General features: G+C 39.5%; 1 protein-coding gene across 2 annotated transcripts in view; it reads left to right on the forward strand.

Annotated features, from left to right (window-relative positions):
- The window catches only part of LOC122793375 (methylthioadenosine phosphorylase), a 1037156-nt gene that overhangs the window by 47692 nt on the left and 967693 nt on the right, over nucleotides 1–21771 (forward strand). The window contains exon 1 of one of the 2 annotated variants that reach the window (XM_044061329.1): nucleotides 5545–5563. The exons of the other annotated variant lie outside the window; for it this stretch is intronic. Coding sequence (XP_043917264.1) covers nucleotides 5561–5563 — 3 coding nt within the window. The 5' untranslated portion in view covers nucleotides 5545–5560. Of the gene's footprint in view, nucleotides 1–5544; nucleotides 5564–21771 lie in introns of those variants that run through there. 2 annotated transcript variants of the gene reach the window in all.

Below are 21771 nucleotides of genomic sequence, written 5' to 3' on the forward strand. Positions count from 1 at the left end.
GAAGGTTGTCAGCTGAAGTAGAGTATGGTTTGAGTTTAGGAGTATTTTTTTATTGGATGTGGGCACAGGTTTGAAAGTGGATGTGGTAATATGTGGCTGTTGGGCAGGGTTAGCATGCTGAGTTACCTAGTACCAGATTGTGGGTGGAGCTATGGGGGGATACACTGCAATTTGCAGTTTTGAGAAGCCACGTATTTTACATATGGCTTATCATTTAGGATGCCTGAAGTATGCTGGCAGACACAGCAAGTAGAACTGATCAGTGCATTAAAGCTCATAGTCTGAAAATAAAGGATGCTTTATGTTATCATACGATAGTGGTTCACAACACAGGTCAGGACTTCAGAAAATGTATTTATGAACGGAACAGGCATGTGATATCCAGTCGACAGTACCATCATCAGTGAAGAATTTCATGAGGAAGAGCTGTGGTAGATGCTGTGTGGATTGTTTGTCCTCTCATTCCTGGAATAGAGGAATACTCCATAACAGGGAAAACACTCTCTCACCAGCTCCGCTATTGATGACAGAAGATCGTCAGAGTATCTTCTTAGCCTACGTTGCTGAGACTTGAAAACCAACAAAAAGTAAAGAAATATCTGAAAAGAAATTAGTAGAAATAGCAATGCGACTATGACAGAAGACTACTAGACTTACTGGTCAGAGATGAAACAAGTATTCAGAAAACATGGGAATGTAGCAGCCTGAAGATGAAGTTGTAAATAAAGCAGCTGAACCAAGATCCTGTGTTCTTTGCAATATCTTCATACAGCTTACAAGGGTCTACTTCATATGACCTAAATTTCATTTGACTGAAATTCATTTGACCAAAACACTGAAAGTTCAAAAGACTCATTACACTGACACATTAAAGTAAAAGGTAGGCGCCCTTTTCCCCACTGTAGTGCGATCCTGGAGTTAGTATATATAGTTAGGGGGGTGTGGGGGTATTAGGGGGGTGTAGGGGACGAAGCCCCCCACATAGTTTAGGTAAATATTGTTTTTTGCAAAGAGTTTATTCATTGCAGTTATAAAGATCCATGTGTATGGTTTAAAATGTATAAAGTATGTGGGGGACTTCGCTCCCCACACCCCCTAACTATATATACTATCTCCAGGATCGCACTACAGTGGGGAAAAGGGCATATACCTTTTACTTTAATGTGTCAGTGTTATGAGTTTCAGTCAAATGAGGTTTTCAGTCTTTTGAACTTTCAGTGTTTTGGTCTCAGTCAAATGAATTTAAGGCATATGAAGTAGACCTGCTTACTAGTATTTGTATGAGACAAACATATCCGCGTGAAAGTTTTTGTAACAACTGCAACTGGAAGCATCACCTTTCCTATTTGTAAGAAGATACACACTGAAAACATATTCAAGAATTGCAGAGAGATACTCCAGAAGTTTTCTCTCCAAATGAAACTGTTCTGCAGCAAGAAATGGGCCACAAGAAAAAAAAAAAAAACAGATATGGTTTGGAACTGTCAAGGGAGCTATTTAGTTACTCAAAGTTAGTATGATGCCGAAGGCAGAAAGTTAGTGATAAAATATCTTTGAATTTGAACAAAAAGTTTCCTGATAGATATAGGTTTCCGGCATTCTTAGTACAGTGAGAAGGTTAATTTGACAGTGGACATTGTTAGGGTGGGATTGATGAGTGAAGGGCATACACTACTTTTTATATTAATAAGCTGGATATAGTGATTAGCAGTTCTTGTGGTACACACAGCTTCCAGTGAACTGGAGTTTCCAGTACAGACCTCTGCCCATATCTTGTCATTGCGTGTAATCCATCTGACATGATACAAGGAATGTTGCCCTTTCTGCTTCCCAGTTGGTGTTTGAGCTTTGATACTTTGATACCTTATAAATGTTAGCAATTTTTTAATTTTATTTTACTGCTTATTCTACAGTTGCAGTTTGCTGTTCTCATTTTAATCACCCCACCATTGTTTGACTTTCTGGAATATGTGTTGAAACATTTAAATACGCAAGTTGTGTGTGCTTTATTCTGCATTACTTTCACTCCATTCGTGTTCACTCTGCAGGAAGTCTAAAGCTGTGAAATGTAAGGTCTTCAAGAATCCTTGTGTCAGCAGTTGGCCAAGGTCACTAGACGCTTCCCCCGTTGATACTGGCCTTAACGACAGGCATACAGGAAGAAAGGATTGCAAATTTGTGATCTGTGCCATGTCACTTTCAGTCTAGAGTTTACAGAGTGAAAATCCAACATTATAGAGCTTATGGTACTGAAGTGGTAAAACAGACTGCCAGTCACTGGAAAGTTTTCAAACAGTTATGTTCATAGGTGTTTACTAGGCTAATGACCACAAGGGCCTTTTAATCCTAGCCACAAGTTCCAAATCTCTGACAAGTTCTTGATAATTTCCTCTGCCTCATATTAATAATTTCCTCCATCTCCTATTTTAACTCCTTTTATGCATACATTTCCTATGGTGCACATTACTGCTGACAGCCAATATGCAGCATGATTTCTGGTGGGAAGACTTAATTTACTTCTAACATGTGCATTGTACAGCTTTTGTGAATGACTGACTGCTTCCTGGGATTGTAGTCTGTATTTAGGTCAACACTGCTTCTTTAGAGGTAATACTTGCTTTAAGGTAGTTGCTTATTATGGTACTAGCACATGGTAGTACGAATGTTAGTACTTGTGAAACTGAAAATCTTTCTGTGCCATTTGGGTACTATAGAATTATTGTAATCGGTGTCTGCAGGCGAGTTGCGTTTAAAGATGTACTAGATATTTATAGCAGTGCCTTGTTGTTATAGCAGTGTCTTGTTGTAAGTGTGATGCCATAATTTTACTGCCAGCAATCTTGGCTCATCATCCTAAGAGTGTTTTTTGATGTGTATAAACAGGCAGCCAGTGGGTGAGTATCCTGCAGCATGTTCAGTGACATGAGGCACAGAATTACATTTGTAATTTGAGAAACTGCATCTGTAAGTCGTTGCATGGAAGATAATGCTCCTGCTATTTAGCACCATTCTGCTAGAATAGTAATATATACTGGTAAAGGATGTCCACACACGCTCGCACACGCATCCCCCCCACACACACACACCACACCACACCCCCCACACACACACAAACACCCCCCACACACACACCCCCCACACCCCACACACACACACACACAATCTGCACACACACACACACACACACCTACACACTCACACACACACACCCCACAAACACACACACACCCACACATACACCCCACACACACACACCCACACACACACACACACACCCCCACACACACACACCCCCACACACACACACACACACACACACACCCACAAACACCCTACACACACACACACACACACACACACACCCACACACACACACACACACACACACACACACACACACACACACACACACACACACATCCACAACCCCACAAACCCCCACACACACACACACCCACACACCACACCCACACACCACACCCACACACCACACCCACACACACACAAACACCACACCCCCACACACATACACACACACACACACACACACACACACACACACACACACACACACACACAAACACACACACAAACACACGTGGATAAAGAAACAAATATGCATGAGCAGACAGACAGATGTACGGGCACACTTGCTGTATCTCACTGATAAAGGAAGTCTAAGTGCATACACAGAGTTATGTGGAAGAAAAGTAGTGTGTGTGAATTACAGTACCCTTCCATTTCTTTGCCCAAGACTTCTTTTATAAGCCATCATCAAGGAGTACATGCACTAAGTCACAGCCCCCTCCTCATAACTGTAGTGAATAATTACTTTTGAGAAGTGTCATTAGATCACTCAGATGATATCTCCTTCTGAGGCTTTCCTCCATCAGAGTTTAAGGGCTTATTTTCTGTAGTGTAGTCAGTGACTAGTAGGTCCAAGACAACAGCAGCAGACAAAATGCAAGAAGGTACAGGAGTAAACCCACTGTGGTAATCCAAGAAAAAGTGCCTGAGTACAAGTTATCATGGTGATGCATGGGTGGGGGTACGTTATTTTTTAAACCAATTCTGAAATATTCTCAGAAAATGTACAGCAAAATAGTAGAGGAAGTGGAGGGCTCCAGTATAGGGAAAGGAAGAAGCTGTAGATTTGTACTCCCAGAGAATTAGAGTGAAAGCACTCTAGAACAACTTTTTGGAAAGGGGAACAGGTATTGCAGTAACACATTATTAAAGGGTTTTAAATTAAGAGTAAATGGCCATGAGGACTGGAGTGTTTGTGACTCAAGTGTAGACGGAGAAACCATTATGTAATGGTTTTCTGCCCCCCTCCCCCCAATATGTAGCAGACACAACAAAAGACAAAAATCTGTAGTGTGTGATTCCTTTGGTTCACTACAAGTCATTAAATACTTCATTCTTTGCAAACAGCTACTGGGAACCACTTGCCTGCTGAATTCATAAATCAAGAAACCTTCAAGGGCTTAAGGACTTTTTTTTTTTTAAAGAACACCTCATTATTAAATCCATATGTAACTGCTTTCATGATAATGGATAACGTTTATTTCAACTGTATGTCGTAACCTGAGTTGTGCATACATCTGTGTACCTACGTGAAACTAGTTGTTCTGTGCAAATATGTATAATTCATATTTTTAAATAGTTTTGTAAATTTATATTCTCTGTATTATGTTTATCTGTGTTCATTGTACCCTGTACCCAGGTCATGAATGAAAAGGGTCAGCAGAGCAGCTCACTTACCTGGCTAGCAAATAGAGATAAATAAATAAAGTTTAAATAAAGCAGATGAGAAGCTAGGCGGCCTTTTGGGGCCTTCACTAGTGAAGAGGCACTACTAAATGTCATTTCTCTGTTGGGGGGGGGGCAGTAAGGATGGTGTTTCACTATTGTAGTACAACTAAAGAAATTAATGTTTACTCGCTTCATTGGGTGGGGAACAGGTGGTGGTGGATATTTTATAAAAGTGGAGGACTCTGTGCTGTACAGATGTTTGCTTCTGACATCCTCAGACCAAAGGATAGATGTTTGCTAAAAAGTCTTTAACCTTTATTTTACAGCAACCCCCTCTTCACAGCCAGTCTTGTCATGCTGAATCCAGGCTGTACCGCTGATAGCACTGCATTTATGAGAAGGCTTGCAACAAAAAAAATCCTAGCAGCAACCAAGGCCACTGTAGAGATGTAAACGCTGAGCTGCTATAACTTTCCTTTGTGTCAGTATCTGGCCTTCGAACCTTAATGGAAACAGTTTTACTAGAATATCAAATTCCAAGTAGAAAATCTTGCTTAACTGTTTGCTGTCTGGAACTTGTACATACCCTTCCACAGGAATGTATTAAGCTGTAAAGGGCTCCTTGAAGAAAAAAATGCATTTGACTGCTTGTGAACCGAGCTTATGATAAGACATTGATGAAATTATCACTTCTGGTGTGAAACAGTTTAATTTTGAGTTCATTCTCTGGCAAAATTTCCGGTGATTTGGTTAATTCACTTGCAAGCTCTTGCTGGAAACTCAGTATGCGGGGCAAGCAGTTTAGATGGTAAATGTAGAAGAATCATAAGATTGCATTAAACGTATGTGTGTCTGTATGTGTGTTTGTGTGCAAGTCTTTATATTTATATAATTGCTTGTCTATCAGCTCACTTAACTGACTTGAATAAAAAAAAATACAAGTCATGTTGTTCAGGCATTCTCCTAGATCTAAGAGCTGAGGTGATATTTTATGGGCTTAGCCTTGTTACTCTTTCTCATCTGTACTTGTAGTTCTGCTGCTGTGAAGATTGCAGTTTTGGTACTGAGAGTTTAAACAGACACCCTATATAGGTTTACTATTAAACTCCAAGTGTCTGTATTTTGAAAATGCGGGATCTCGAGGAACAAATGTCGAAATCTGCATCAGGTACAACTCTGAAATTGGACCTACTAGCACAATACCTTACTCATGCAAACACAGAAACAAGCACTAAAATGGGGAAGGGGGAGCTTGTCTGGGATTCAGTATTGTGAGTTTTGGTATAGGAGGATTTCAGTGTTTCCACCTGTAGATCTGCTTTTTTGACATATGAATGCTTGGAGTTTTGATAGTAAATCCATATATATCTTTCTCTCTCTCTCTCTATATATATATATATATATATATATATATATATATATATAAAATGTGTGTAATACTGACGCACACACATGTATAGGGTTTGTATGTACATATGTTTCTATGGATATCTTATACATAGAAGTGGTGCAGCAGAAAAGTAGCCTTACAGCAAGAAGTTCTCCAGTTCGATTCAAGACTGGGGTGCCTTCTATGCAGAGTCTACATGGCCTCTCTGCGTTCGCATGGGATTCCTCTGGGAACTCTGGTTTCCTCCCACATTCCAAAGATGTGTCTGGAGTGTTTCTCCCCAGACCTCCTCTGAAAATAGGCTCTGTCTTAGTCGGAATTTCCTGGTCAACAAATGTTAAATAAATAAAATAAATATATAATAGTTTGTGTGTGTATGTATGGTCTTTTGATTTACTGAATCAAGCTTTGGTACTTGTATATCTGAATTAGTAAACCTTTTATTTAAAAGTTAACAAATTATTGAGTCTCCCAAAGTCGCACCATTAAGGCTTTTTCATTTGAGTAACTTCAAGTTCAGAGTAAGAAATCCAGTCCACTTGGAAATTGCATCCTTTTTTTAGTCTGTATGGTTTCCATTAATTTTATCAATTGTGGCTTAGATCTACCTATGTATTGCTGACCTGCTTTGTGCGTTCTCGGAGTTTGGTGTACTGGTGATGGGGAAGTTAGCTCACGCATGCACAATATGTGTCAGCGTTTTCTGATTCGACATTATAGGAAGATAGTATCCCAGAAAGTTACTAAGCTAATTTACAAGCCTGGCCAAGTTCTGCTCTTGTTTCCATGATCAACATTTTACCCCATCCAAGAGAGAGAGACGGGTGGAATTCTTGGGGTGAATTTATGGTTACCCATCCAGTTGTCCCGATTGCACTTGAAGAGGGCCAAAGAGGTGTTCTGCTTGACATGAATGTGGGAGTCTGTTCCACAGGTATGGCAAACTCTGGGAGACAAATCTGTCCCTCCAGCAGGTTCTGTTAATGTCACATACCAGGTTAAGGTCTTTAGAGCGAGTAACCCGTGAGCTATTGGACTTACAGATATGCAGTATTTCCAATAAGTCATAGTCTGAGATTGCCTTACGCAAGGCAGAGATCACTTCTGAGTAGTCTGTATGAAACAGAGTAAAGTGACAGTGATTTCAGCCAATCCACATAGGACAGATGACGAATACATTGAATTCTCCCTTGTGAGGACCTTTTCTGGTCTCGATAATTGTTGCAAGTACTTGGAAAAGTACATACCAAAAGGGGAGTGGTACTTAATTATTGGCCTGATGAGGGAAGAGTACAAGGAGGTTATAACTTCCCTTACTTATGAGATGAGCAATATAGAATGCCCTTCTTACCACTGTGGAGACATGGTGATCAAAGGTAAGATTGCTGTCAATCTGTGTGCCCAGGTCTTACCACTGAGGGCGTGCTTAGGGTGTTTCCACTAATGTAGTAGTTAGCAGGAACCATTGCCCTTATTAAAGGATGATAATACATTTTGTTGCATTAAGTTTAAGGCCGTGACTTTGGCACCAGTCATTTGTTTGTGTAAGACCCTCTTGTTCATAGGTTCATAGGTTGGTACTAGGCTATCAGCCCTAGGGCCTATACAAGCCTAGCCATAACAATTCCCTGGCTATTTCTTCCCACACTATTTACTTCCCTGGACCCCTGTCTAGCAGGGTGACTTATGTGATCCCTGGGGTGAATTTCCTTTCTCCCATCCAATCGTCAAGGTTCCTTTTGAAGAGGGCCAAAGAGGCACTCTGCTTGACATGTATGGGCAGTCTATTCCAGAGTCTGGGGAGTCTCTGGGTCAGGAACCTATCCCTCCAGCATGTTTTGTTTATTGTGATGACAAGGTTTAGATCCCTGGAGCATGTGGCTCTGAGGGATTGGGATTTCTTTAAGTGTAGCATGTCCAACAGCTCTGGGTTTGACATGGCCTTGTATGTTAAGCAGAGATCACCTCTGAGTAGACGATATGCGACATAGTATAGTTGGAGTTTTTTAAGGCGGTCAGTGTAGAGCTCTGCTTTAGGCCTGTGATTCTTTTAGTGAGGTATTTCTGCGGCCTTCCCAGTTGTTGCAGATGTCTTGAGAGGTACATACCAAACGGGGCGTTGTATTCTATAAAGAGTCTAATGAGGGATGAGTACAGAGGGACAATGATCTTCTTTTTTCTGGATGAAAAGCCCTTAGTGATGAGGTGTGCCACATAGAAGGATTTCCTGACTGTTGTGGCAATGTGGTTATCGAAGAAGGATTTCCTGACTGCTGTGGCAATGTGGTTATCGAAGGTGAGACCACTGTCCACCTGTGTCCCTAAATCCCTTTTCACACTTTCGGTGTTTAGTGTACTGCCACCTATATGGTAATTCACGAGTACATGTTTTTTCCCATAGGGGATAACTATACATTTCTTGGCATTGAGCTTGAGCCCATGGCTCTGGCACCAAGCATCTGTTTCTGTAATGTCCTTTTGTAGAGTATCCACATCATTTGGGGATTCAATAATGGCTCCCAGTTTGCAGTCATGTTTGAACTTTGTTAGCCAGAGTCCCTTCGTGTTGGCCTGTACTTCAGAGAAGTAGATGCCAAACAAGAGTGGTTCCAGGACTGAACCCTGAGGTACTCCACTTGTCACTTGTCTGGAGCTGGATTTGGAGTCTGCTACTTTTACAGTGTGGGTTCTATCAGTAAGCCAGTTAGCAACCCATTGGGTGACATAGGGATTAATGCTCAGCTTAGTAAGTTTATCTATGATTCCAGAGTCGGGGATGGTGTCAAAGGCTTTGGCAAGGTCTAGATAGGCTGTGTGAACCACCTTACCCTTGTCCATGGCTCTGGAGACTGATACAAAGAAGTCATTCAGGTTCAGGAGACAAGATCGGCCCTTCATGACCCCAAACTGGGTGGGGTCCAGTGTTTGAAGGTTACCAATGTCTTTGTTTATAAGTTCCATGATAATACGCTCCATGGCCTTGCAGATAAGGCTTGTCAGACTGATGGGACGGTAGTTTCTGGGATCCAAGGTGGATCCCCCCCTTGTGGAGTGGGATAACTGTAGCTCTGCGCCACTCAGTGGGCACGAAACCTGAGGTGACGCTATGATGACACTTAGGTGATGTGCCAGTTCATATTGTAGTTCATGTAGTTCACAGCCCGGGATGTCATCTGGTCCCATGGATGCTGTATTCTTAGCTTTGGAGAGTGCGTGTTTTACCTGTGTGGCTGTTATTACTGGAATTTGGCAATCTTCCGGTATTGAGATGGGCCATTTAGGGGGTGAGAGGGGGGTGAAGTTGGCACTGAATCGATCTGCCAGGATATTGACAATATCCTTGGGATCAGTATCTTTAATGCCATTCTGTTTTAGATCAGGGCAGATCTGAGCATTGCCATTTAGATTCTTGACATAGTTATAGAATGCATTGTGGTTGTCTTTGGAATCTTTGGCAATTTTATTTTCGTAACTAGCTTTGGAGGATTTTATGAGGGATCTCAGTTTCTTACTGAGGCTGGTAAGGGAGTTTTTTGCATCCTGGGATTTTCCTCTTTTCTGCAACAGTTTCTTCCTTTTGTTGTAAAATTTGTTTATGGCAGGGGACCACCAGATTGGCTTCCTTTTTTTGGATGAGAGCATCTTGGTTCTATTTGGGATGGCACGATTCATGCATGAGTGGATGTGCTCGTACAGTCCCTTAGTGTAGGATTCAGCAGTTGAACTTTCAGTTCCCGTCTGCATGGGTGTCATGAAGTTTGTCACTTCTGACTTGAGTAGCATGAAGTTGACATTGTTTGGGGTTTCTGTGACTGCTCCCAGTTTGCAGTCGTCAGCAAACTTTGTCAGCCACAGACCTTTTAATGTTTGCTTGTACTTCAGAGAAATAGATTCTGAACAATAGAGGTCCCAGGACTGATCCTTGTGGAATGCCAATGGTTATGGGTCTGCTGTTGGAGGTGGAGTCCCCAATTTTGACTGTATAGGTTCTATCGGTGAGCCAGTTAAGTGATCCACCTAAAAATATAAGGGTTGATACTTAGCTGGGTAAGTTTGTCAATAATGCCTGAGTGGGGGATAGTGTCAAAAGCCTTGGCCAAGTCCAGGTAGTCTGTATGCAGAGTTTTCCCCTCATCCAGGGCTGTGGTGACAGTCTTGAAAAAGTCTACCAGGTTTAACAGGAATGATTTCCCTTTGACAAATCCAAACTGAGTAGGGTTAAGTGTTTGGAGATTACCTATAACTTTGTTGATAAGGTCCATGATTCACTCCATGGCCTTGCCGATAAGCCTTGTCAGGCTAATAGGTCTGTAGTTTCCAGGGTCAGTGGAAGCACCACGCTTGTGCAAGGGGATAATGGTGGCCTTTTTCAATTCAGCTGGGATGAAGCCAGTGCTTATTCTTGTTGGAGCTCATGTAGGGGACAGCCAGGGATTTAATCAGGTCCCATAGATGCTGTGTTTTTGGCTTTAGAGAGGGCATTTATGACCTGCTCTCTAGAGATACAAGGTGGGGGGGGGGCAGTTGGAAGGAATGTCATTGGGTATGTGTGGTGGGGACAGGGGAGTGAAGTTTTCACAGAACCTGTCAGCTAGTTTTGCTGTCATTTGTGATGCCCATGCACTGGCCCAGTAATCAGGGAGCCTCAATCCTCACCACTAACACCAGTGAAAGGGTGTCCACATTGGGAAGGAAATACACACACAGTAAAGTACAATTTCCCTTAAGTGCACACAGAGATCACAGTCAGTCTGGGGCTGGTTTCTCCCTTTCTCTCCAGATCCCCAATAAGACTCTTCACTGTCACAGCTAGAGTGGCGTCCTTAGCCAGGGTTCCAAGTCAAGTCCTCCCAGCACTCCCTCTGTCCAACCAATGCTGTGTGTCCCTGCCCAAGTAGCTGACGCACACTTTCTCTTTGAGATATGATTTTATATACAACCACTCCTGGGGAAGGCTGGCACAAATTCACTGGCTGTGCCCCTTCTGTCTAGGCTATAAGATAGTAATCCACTGCCACCAGAACTCCTATTTATCAGCTACCAATAAAGCCTTTCCCAAAGGGGGTCCAGTTTTACTGTGCAATATTATTATCCAGTTAGTAAGTGTGACTAGAACTTTTAAGGCTTATTGGAGTGGCTTTGTACAAGTATCACTATATACATGCAATGTACTCTAGAGCTTAAATTATCTCTACACAAAACAGCCACAATTAAAAGGTTTAAAAATATTTAATAATAAATAATACAAACACAAGACAAATCTTCTCAATTCAACAAAGTGCTAGTCAGGAGTTCAGAGATCACAGTAAAATGCTTAAAATAATACTGTAGAATACTCTGACATAAATATAGAAAACAGCTAGACTAAACTTACTATTTTCTATCTAGTTCTAAGAGAGACACTGAAGTCTAAGATCCTACTTGCATACCAACCAGTGCTTTGTGTCCCTGCAAGTAGCTGACACACACACACACACACACACACACACTCTCTCTCTCTCTCTCTCTCTCTCTCTCTCTCTCTCTCCCTCTCTCCCTCTCTCTCTTTGAGATATGATTTTATATACAACTACATAGACACTCCTGGGGAAGGCTGCCACAGGTTTCTGGCCACAGTGAACCTGTGCCAGCCTTCCCCAGGAGTGGTTGTGTATAAAATCATATCTCAACGCAAGTGCTGGTGATGTCAGTTCTGAAGGCAAATGCAAAATGCTCTCTCCTTCTCTCTGAGATCCCTTAAATTGATAATACATCACTGCTGACTCACTTTAGATTACATCATTCTTGACAATTCTCTGATTTCCAGACTACCAGAAACTCTAAATTTACATTTCTTAGTTTCCTTAATGAGCTTGCACCTGGCCAGGAAGCCATAGCAATAAAATACGTTATATATGTAAAATCTAGCACTTAACTCTTGTCTCAAAACAATAGAAGGAATTCCTCCGTCCAGACATTACGTCTCTGAGCTCTGAGATCAAACAGACATACAATGCTCGAGTTATCAGCTTTCTTCCAGCAGAGTGCACTGTGGTTACATTTTTGAAGTTCAACATTTAACACCGTTTTCTTACATTTGATTTTCTTACATTAATATTTACAAATGACGTAAAATTATTTGCAAAATTCAATCTAGCTAGGCTGGCAGCCTTTAGATGTTTTCACACCATTAACCACCAGTTCGGCACAAATCTGGGTCTTACCTTTTAGACTGTGGATGTAACTAAAGAATGCCTTATGGTTGTCCTTAGTTGAGGACACTAATTTGGATTCGTAGTTCGCTTTGGAGGACTTCACAAGAAGTCTTACTTGCTTGTTTAAGCTGAGGAGGGAGTGTTTCCAGTTTAGGGCATGTTCCCTCTTACATTTGGACAACAGTTTCTTCCTTTTATTGTAAAGCCTGTTAATGGCAGTTGTTCACCAGGCAGGTTTGCTCTTCTTTGAAGAGCTTGTTTTGATCCATTCAGGTACGGCCATGGCAATGTAGTTACACATGTGTTTGTAAAAAGCATTGGTGTAGGACTTTATAGTTGCCAGTTCCATCTGAGGGGGGAGGTGCAGTGAATCTATTTGTACCATTACTTAGAAGGATATGATCTGCTTTGGAGATTTTTTTTTAGTTTAGTTGCTGCTGGATGGGGGATATTTTCTTTGAATGAGACTGATTTGTGGTCAGATCTGATAAGGGAATACCAAACAGTGGGGGGTGCTACAGCAGTCCCCCTTATTGGTAAGCAGCAGATCCAAGATGTTGTCTCCCCTATTTGGGGTGTCCACCAGTTTTTTTCACACCTTCCATTCATGGTCTGAACATGTGGTAGGAGGTGTAACCCAGTATGATTGAGGTGCTCCCCACTGCCTTGAACCAGGTCTCTGTGACTACACAGATGTCAGTGTCTTCCAAGGTGAGGACTGCTTCCAGTGAGTGCAGTTTCATGCTAACACTCCTAGCATTTAGCAGCACAACCTTGAGGTTGTTTTTTAATTAAATTTTTACATCAGGAATTTTGTCCTTGTGACATTGCCTAAAAAAGGCATTATGGGGGTGGTCTATCAATCACATCATCCCAGACTGACCCTTAGACTGACACCAGAAACTAAGCCAATTATTGAAGTCAATAATTTTCTGTTTATATTGTGGTATCATCCTAAGCGAGGGTAATATGCTGCTCAAGGCTAAAGACATACTTGCCTGTGACACATAATTAGAGAGCTCAATAATGTCTGTCCTCGTGTAGTCCAGGGGGGTATGTCTCAAGTCATTTACACCAACATATACTATGACCGAATCATAATGGTATTTGTTGTTGAGAAACTTGCGTGCCTGCATGATCTGATGAATCCTTAACAAGAAAGACAGCTGACCATGACTTTCTGCTTTTTCAGCCTGGGTGAGGGGGACTTCTGTGTGTCTCACTATAGAGTCTTCTGTGAGTAAGATGTTTGGAGTGGATGTTCGTTGCCTTAAGGGCTTTGATGGTGAGACAGTTGTCTTTGTGTCATTATGTGTACTGTGTGTTTTAGGTGTTATGGTTGGTTTAGTATGTGTGTGTTTTGGAAGATTTTTTTGTCAGTACCTCCGCATATGTTGGCCTATGTGTATGCTGTGTGTCATGAGGAATTGTGGAAGGTGAGCTGACGACCTATTCTGTATTGCTATCTACTGCGTGAGAGAGCTGGATTCCAGATTCATAATGTAGCTGCATGTCTCACTTGTGCAAATTTGTAAGTATAACTTTGCTGTTGTGCATATTTTTGTGTGTAGTTAATACATTTATAGATTTAGGTATCTGTCTCTCTATACACATACACACACGTGTGTGTGTGTGTGTGTGTGTGTGTGTGTGTGTGTGTGTGTGTGTGTGTGTGTGTGTGTGTGTGTATATGTGTGTGTGTGTGTGTGTGTGTGTGTGTGTGGTGTTTGGTGAGTGTGTAGCATATTCATCTGTGTATAGATACATGTGTTTGTGTGTATATGGCATTTGTCGAATGGACTTTATTGGGTCAACATTAGGCATGTCAGTGAAATGTCAAATTGCGAATGATTACATCCATCTGCGCATGTACTGAGGTTACTCCACAGAGTATCCTAAAGTGCAAAAAGTGTTTTTTGCAGGGAGGCAAGCCCCCCCCCCCCCCACACACACACACACCCTGCTAGTTAAATATATAAACTCAGAGATTGCACAGTCCTGAGGAAGGAACATATTCCACTTCCCTCTGGAGATTGTCCATTTTCTCACAATTTTTGACCAATGTGGATTTATACAGAAGTCAATTTTTAGCAGTGATACACCAGTCTGATGAACACTGTATATATGTGTGTAAAATATGTATGTATGTATGTAAAGAGAAGAAAGTACTTGTGTTTGTCACTGTGAAATTTGAAGTGTTAAAAAATAGTTGTCACTTTAGTTACATTACAGGAGATTTGATTTAAGTGTGTGTAGTACAGAGGAGGAATATGATCAGGAGGTTGCTGAATTAAGACAAGGTTTGGAGAGGTTGTAGTGAGCAGTCTTTTACAGCAGCTGAATATCGTTCCAGAAATATTTTTAAAGTCACTACTTTTTCTTATTGATCACTGCCCGGCCATTATGAATGGAATACCCCCATTCTACACATTACCACTTTTAATGCAAAAAGCTTTTAAGATTAAATAAATGTTAAATGAGCATTGTCAAAGATCATCTGACAACAGATTTTTTTCACCTATGGTTTTTGATACTTTCATGATCCTCTGCTGTACGTGAGAATATTTGTCAGTTTTTGTCCTTACACAAATTATCTTTTTATTTTTCAATGAAGTCTGGATCTCTTTTTTTTTTAAGAAAGCCCCAAAGGTTGTTTTCCATGTGGTAATTGTATGTATTGTGATAAGGTCTGTAAATTGATGTTTTTCATTTCTCACAATACTTTTTCAAGTCTTTTGAGATTAGATATGTAATTACATGTACCACTAAATGGGTGCTATATATTGTTGCCTGCATATGTGAGGCATTTTATGTGGGCCAAGCGTCCCGATTCTGGTAGCAGTGGGTTGTCCTTCATCTGAGTGATGTGTAAATGAGACATCACTGCATTATTTAGACATAACAAAAATGAAAAAAATGCCAGCGCCAGAAGGGACTGATACTAATAGCTTTATTAAGCTGAATACTAGACCGGTTTCAGCACATGGCTTTCATCAGTAGACTAATACACTTTAAAGAAAAAGCCCCACAATAAATAGCTCAGCAATGATGACATCATTTCCTGTCATAAGAAAAATATAAGGTTAATACATAAATACATATATATATATATATATATATATATATATATATATATATATATATTTGTACATAGTTCAAATAGCATGTGTATAAAAAAGAAATATATATTTTTTGAAATAATGAAATAAATAAAACAAATCAGGCATAAACATATAACCTGAGAAAAACAATAATTATAATTTATCATTGAGTCCAGGGGAAAACAAACCTCCTAGTTTCACTATCCATTTTCTTTATTTATTGTTAAGAATTTCATGCCATCCAGTTTTGAAAGCACGATTACCTGTAATGTTGTCTATGATAGTAAAAGTAAATTTAGCAGTGGGATGATTCAATGAGTGTCTATATAGGGCATTGGTGATCCTGGCATTCCTAATATCCCCCAAGTGTTCAGATATTCTAATTCTGAATTGTCTGGATGTCTGCCCAACATAAAAAGCTTGACAGGTGCATGTTGCAAGATAGACAATCCAATCAGAGCTACAATTACCAAAACAACCAATATTATGTAGATGTCCCGTATTCTTACTAGTAAACGTTTTGGTTTTGAATATGTAGCTGCAAAAACTGCAGTGTCCACAGGGGTAAGTTCCAACCAGTTTTTCACCCGTTAGTGTCCTCTGGGATAGAGTGTCATCCCTAGAAGTTGTTTTTTTGTAATGGGAGAAATGTGATGCTAATGTTTTGCCCTTTCTATAAGAGAATGAACATCTGCCCCCCAAATAATCCTCTAAAACAGAGTGGGATTTTAGTACATTCCAATGTTTGTCTATGATGTCCAGAAGGTGCTTAGTATTTCTGCCATAGGTTGTGACAAATCTGCAGGTATCATAGTTAGTTTGTCTATGATGTTCTTTGTATTCCAATAGTATATCGCTGGTATATTTTTTACTCCATTGCATGGCAGAATGAATAGTATGTCCGGAATAACCTGTAATAAGAAACCTGTTGGCTAGATCATCATGATGTTGTTTCAGATCCTGTTCAGAGGAACATATCCTTTTTATCCGCAAAAACTGGGATTTGGGGATGTTATTAATGGTATGCTTGGGATGTAGACTGTTGGCATGGAGCAAGGTATTGTATTCTGGAAATTTGCGAAATATAGAAGTTGTGAGGGTGTTATCAGGTAGACGCTGTAAAAAAAATCCAAAAAGTGTATTTCATTAAGATGGCAATCAACCGTAAATTCAACACCCCATATATTTCCATTAAGATGTTCCACACATTCCTGTAGATAATCTGTACCACCTTTCCGAACCAGCCAACAATCATCCAAGTACCTTCTCCAAATGTCAATTTCAGGTATATATATGTTGTGTAACTCATCATAAATGATATGTTCCTCCACATATCCCATACATAGGTCAGCATAAATAGGTGCAAATGAAGCACCCATTGCCGTGCCCTGTATTTGCCAATAACAATCTTGTTTGAAATAGAAAACATTCTTGGTGAGGATGTGTTCAGCCATACAAATCAATAATGTATTGAATCCAGGGGAATAAATGTTTGCTTTGTTTAACCAAAAATCCATTGCTGCTAATCCAGCCCAGTGTGGAATACTGGTATAAAGAGACTTGACGTCAAGAGTACATATTAACCAATGGGGCTCTAATTGTGAATCAGAAACAATTTGCAAATATTCTGTGGTGTCTTGGAGTCTAGCTCTGACTAGAGCCAAAAGGGGTTTGAGTTTCTCGGTTAGAAAAGCAGAAAGGGGTTCAGTAAGTGAACCAATCCCAGATACAATGGGTCTACCTGGCGGATGATGGAGAGATTTGTGAATTTTGGGTAGCAAATATAGATACTGTTTTGCAGGGTCTTTAACCATCAAGTGTGATTTGATCTTGTCAGAAATGATGCCAGCCTCCACAGCCTCCTGTAAAAAGTCATCTATTTCCCTTTTGAAATTGGGTGTGGGGTCGGTAGTCATGTTCATGTAGTGATGAGGGTTAGACAACTGTCTATTTCCCTCCTCCCAATAGTAATCGGAATCCATGACTACAACCGCACCACCCTTATCAGCAGAAAGAATTACTATATTAGTATTATTTCTAAGGTGTGTTAAGGCTAGTTGTTCGGCTCTCGATAAGTTATGTTTGATGGTATTCTCTGATCCCAAATGAAAATGTAAGTCTTTGATGACTACCTGTTGAAAAATAGCTACATGTTTGCCCATAGGTGGATTAAAAGTTGACCGATAAAATCGGAATTCAGAAGATCTTTGAGAAGGATCTGATTGATCCTGTTGTCTGAAAAACAAGTTAAGATTAATTTTTCTACAAAACGCCATAATATCTGATACTAAAGAACTCTCATCAACAAAGAAGCCAGGGATGAATCCAAGACCTTTATTAAGCAATGCATATTCATCTTGTGTTAAAACATATTTGGAAATGTTGAGAACATTATTACTGTGTAAATCTATTTCACTACTGACAAGAATAGATCTTTTAAACTTTTGACCCTTGTGTTTTCTGCCTCCCCTGTGTTTTCTACCCCTAAAGGGTCATCTGAAGTACGTCCCCTCTTGGAGTTTGGTGAATCCCCAGTACCAATGTAGTAGAGGACTCCTCACCTGAAGTTGTGTTAACGAAAACAACCTTTTTTAATATAGACCTAGGTCTCTTTTTACGAACATATGTAGGATTCTTGGTACCCTGGGCAAACCTTACCCCCTTATACGACTCAAACTGTCTTCCTCTATCATAGTCCTCCCTGTCTCTTGAGAATTTGTGAATTTTTTTAGCTTTAAGATTATTCTCAAGAGTTAAGAGTTCCTTAGATAGTTTGCTCAGATTGTCTTTGAAGTTGGTATGGTCTTCAAATTCTTTTAAATCATTACAAATTTTTTCAACTTCCAAAATATTTTTTAAACAAAGCAAATATTTATTCCCCTGGATTCAATACATTATTGATTTGTATGGCAATGGAAATATATGGGGTGTTGAATTTACGGTTGATTACCATCTTAATGAAATACACTTTTTGGATTTTTTTTACAGCATCTACCTGATAACACCCTCACAACTTCTATATTTCGCAAATTTCCAGAATACAATACCTTGCTCGGATTGGAATACAAAGAACATCATAGACAGACTAACTATGATACCTGCAGATTTGTCACAACCTATGGCAGAAATACTAAGCACCTTCTGGACATCATAGACAAACATTGGAATGTACTAAAATCCCACTCTGTTTTAGAGGATTATTTGGGGGACAGATGTTCATTCTCTTATAGAAAGGGCAAAACATTAGCATCACATTTCTCCCATTACAAAAAAACAACTTCTAGGGATGACACTCTATGCCAGAGGACACTAACGGGTGAAAAACTGGTTGGAACTTACCCCTGTGGACACTGCAGTTTTTGCAGCTACATATTCAAAACCAAAACATTTACTAGTAAGAATACGGGACATCTATATAATATTGGTTGTTTTGGTAATTGTAGCTCTGATTGGATCGTCTATCTTGCAACATGCACCTGTCAAGCTTTTTATGTTGGGCAGACATCCAGACAATTCAGAATTAGAATATCTGAACACTTGGGGGATATTAGGAATGCCAGGATCACCAATGCCCTATATAGACACTCATTGAATCATCCCACTGCTAAATTTACTTTTACTATCATAGACAACATTACAGGTAATCGTGCTTTCAAAACTGGATAGCACAAAATTCTTAACAATAAATAAAGAAAATGGATAGTGAAACTAGGAGGTTTGTTTTCCCCTGGACTCGATGATAAATTATAATTATTGGTTTTCTCAGGTTATATGTTTATGCCTGATTTGTTTTATTTATTTCATTATTTCAAAAAATATATATTTCTTTTATATACACATGCTATTTGAACTATGTACAAAAATATATATATATGTGTATTTATGTATTAACCTTATATTTTTCTTATGACAGGAAATGATGTCATCATTGCTGAGCTATTTATTGTGGGGCTTTTTCTTTAAAGTGTATTAGTCTACTGATGAAAGCCATGTGCTGAAACCGGTCTAGTATTCGGCTTAATAAAGCTATTAGTATCAGTCCCTTCTGGCGCTGGCATTTTTTCATTTTTGTTCAGTCTAACTTGCTTGCCGTGCACCAGCCGTACTTGCTAGCTTTTCTCCTTGATTATTTAGACATAGCCTTATATGTTTTATGGACTGTTTTCCTATACTTGTATAGACACGGCCGCTGGTTGTACCACAGACATTATTTATTTATTTATTTATTTATTTATTTATTTATTAATTAAGTATGTTAGTTTGGGGTACTTTTTCAGCCTGAACTTGTACATATAATACACTTTGCTTTACATATACTCTTTATAGTAGGATTGGGTGTGGATCGTTTTGGCCTTGCTGGTGTATAGGGTTTTTTTTGTAGGTAATATATTACCCCCATATTTGCATTATGTTTTTGTGTTCTTTAACAGTTTTCTTATACCCATGGTGTAATGATTTAGTTCTCTATTTGAGGTATGCATTTTAATTTTGAAATATTTTAGGCTTAATGTTATTATCTCTGTATACCTGCTTGCTTTGTAGCTCACTGAATTGTCCAGTAAATGTTGATTTATTGTTTAGTATAAAGAAGGTCATGCGTTTAGCAGTATACAGAAGTATTTTTGCAAATCGTGTTTTCGTTTAGACCAGGGATTTCAGTTTCATTGTTGTGATAAACTGGAATTTAAACAGGATTTAATTTTTCCCTTTAGATGGCAGTATTGCTCCGTGAATTAAACTGCCTGTGCCTTTTCATTCTCAGTACATTATTAAACTGTGAAATTTTTTTACTTTACTGTTTATTTTTCTATACCTATATAAAGTTTTCCGTATTTTTTTATTTTGGGCTGAATTGTGTACATATTTGTATAATGTGCAGAAGTTGTTTGTCACATTTTTACTTATTTGTCCCAGTATGGCTTTGAACCTTGGATGTGAAGTTTGTGATGGTAATGACCAATTGAATCTTTTGGTTTTACTTAGGTTTCACACTTCAGCCTTGTCATTGTAGTGAGACAAAGTCTTGTCAGCTAGTATGCTGCACTACAGTAATAAACATTGTGTTTATAGGAGTGCTTTCTTTGTCGCTGGAGTTGTTTTCTGGAGTGTGTGGGTCGGTGGATAACCGTATGCATGTATATACAGAAATGTTGTGTGTGTATATTTGGCACTGACACGCAGTATGCATCTGTGTGTGTGCATGGCTGGATTGCCTTGTCTCTGCAGTTTGCATGCCCTGTCTGTATGGGACGGATTGTCTAGTTTCTTCCCAATTCCCAAAGCCATTTAGGTTGGTGGTGTTTTTTTTTTTCATTTCCATTGTAATATGCGGACTGGTGCCCAAAGTAACAGTGTTGTCTGTGAATTAAAGAAAGCCATGATTGTTCAGAGGTGCATTTAGAATGCGACTATATTGCTGATAATTGTTCACTGTACTCTCTCTAGATGTCAAACAGTTTTGCAAGTTATTCAAACGTCCTGTCAATGAAATAGCTGATTAAAACATTTCTCAGTAGTTTTTAATAATAATGAGTGATGAAGCTGCCTATATCACATTCATTTGGTTGTGCCGCCTACAATCTCACATTTGTTTGATTATTTCTGAGGTCTTGGGACTGATGGAAGCATGAAAAAAAAAGCATCTGAACTACATTTTACATCCAGGGAAGTACATTTAAACTACAGTTAAAATATTACACTTACCATTTAAATCAGTTTTGTGTGTTGTGTTTCTTCTTTTATCTGTAGTTAAAGCTATTAATTTAAGGCATTTTTGTAGTCTGCAGTGCTTTTCAAGTAGTTTCTGTGCTGTGCATAGGGCTGTCATGTTTATGGCACTTTTACTCTCTCTCTCTCTCTCTCTTCTGAATTTGCCTTTATCTCCAACCAATCCTTTTAGTGTTGTACTTTTAAAATTGGATGGTTTTGAGCTGCACACCTATACTGTATATCTGGCCTTGGAAACTCCTCCCAGTCTCATCATCTGTGTACCTGGGCTTAGATGCTCTTTTCCAGTCTTATCTCATCTGCTTATCTTACTGACAGGAGAAACTGGGACCTCCCCCCGACTGTTAATGTAATTAAATTGTGTTTCTCATTGCTGGCTTGTCCGCTTTTGAACCACCTCGTAATTTACTTGTAGCTAGTTGTTAGATTTATTTCTAGTACCTTTTCACTTGAGACTAAATAAAATCTGCTTTTACATTAAAAAGACTGTGCCTACAATTCTAATAGGAATAGAAAGGTAGCCTAGACTGTCCAGCTTGGAAAACACATATGGTGGCTTAAAGTGAGAATTACTTGTTGCAGTTAGTTATTTGATTTGTTTCTG

This window comes from Protopterus annectens, chromosome 2.part0 (genome assembly GCF_019279795.1).
Source record: "Protopterus annectens isolate FY-2018-M chromosome 2.part0, PAN1.0, whole genome shotgun sequence".
Classification (NCBI taxonomy): Eukaryota; Metazoa; Chordata; order Ceratodontiformes; family Protopteridae; genus Protopterus; species Protopterus annectens.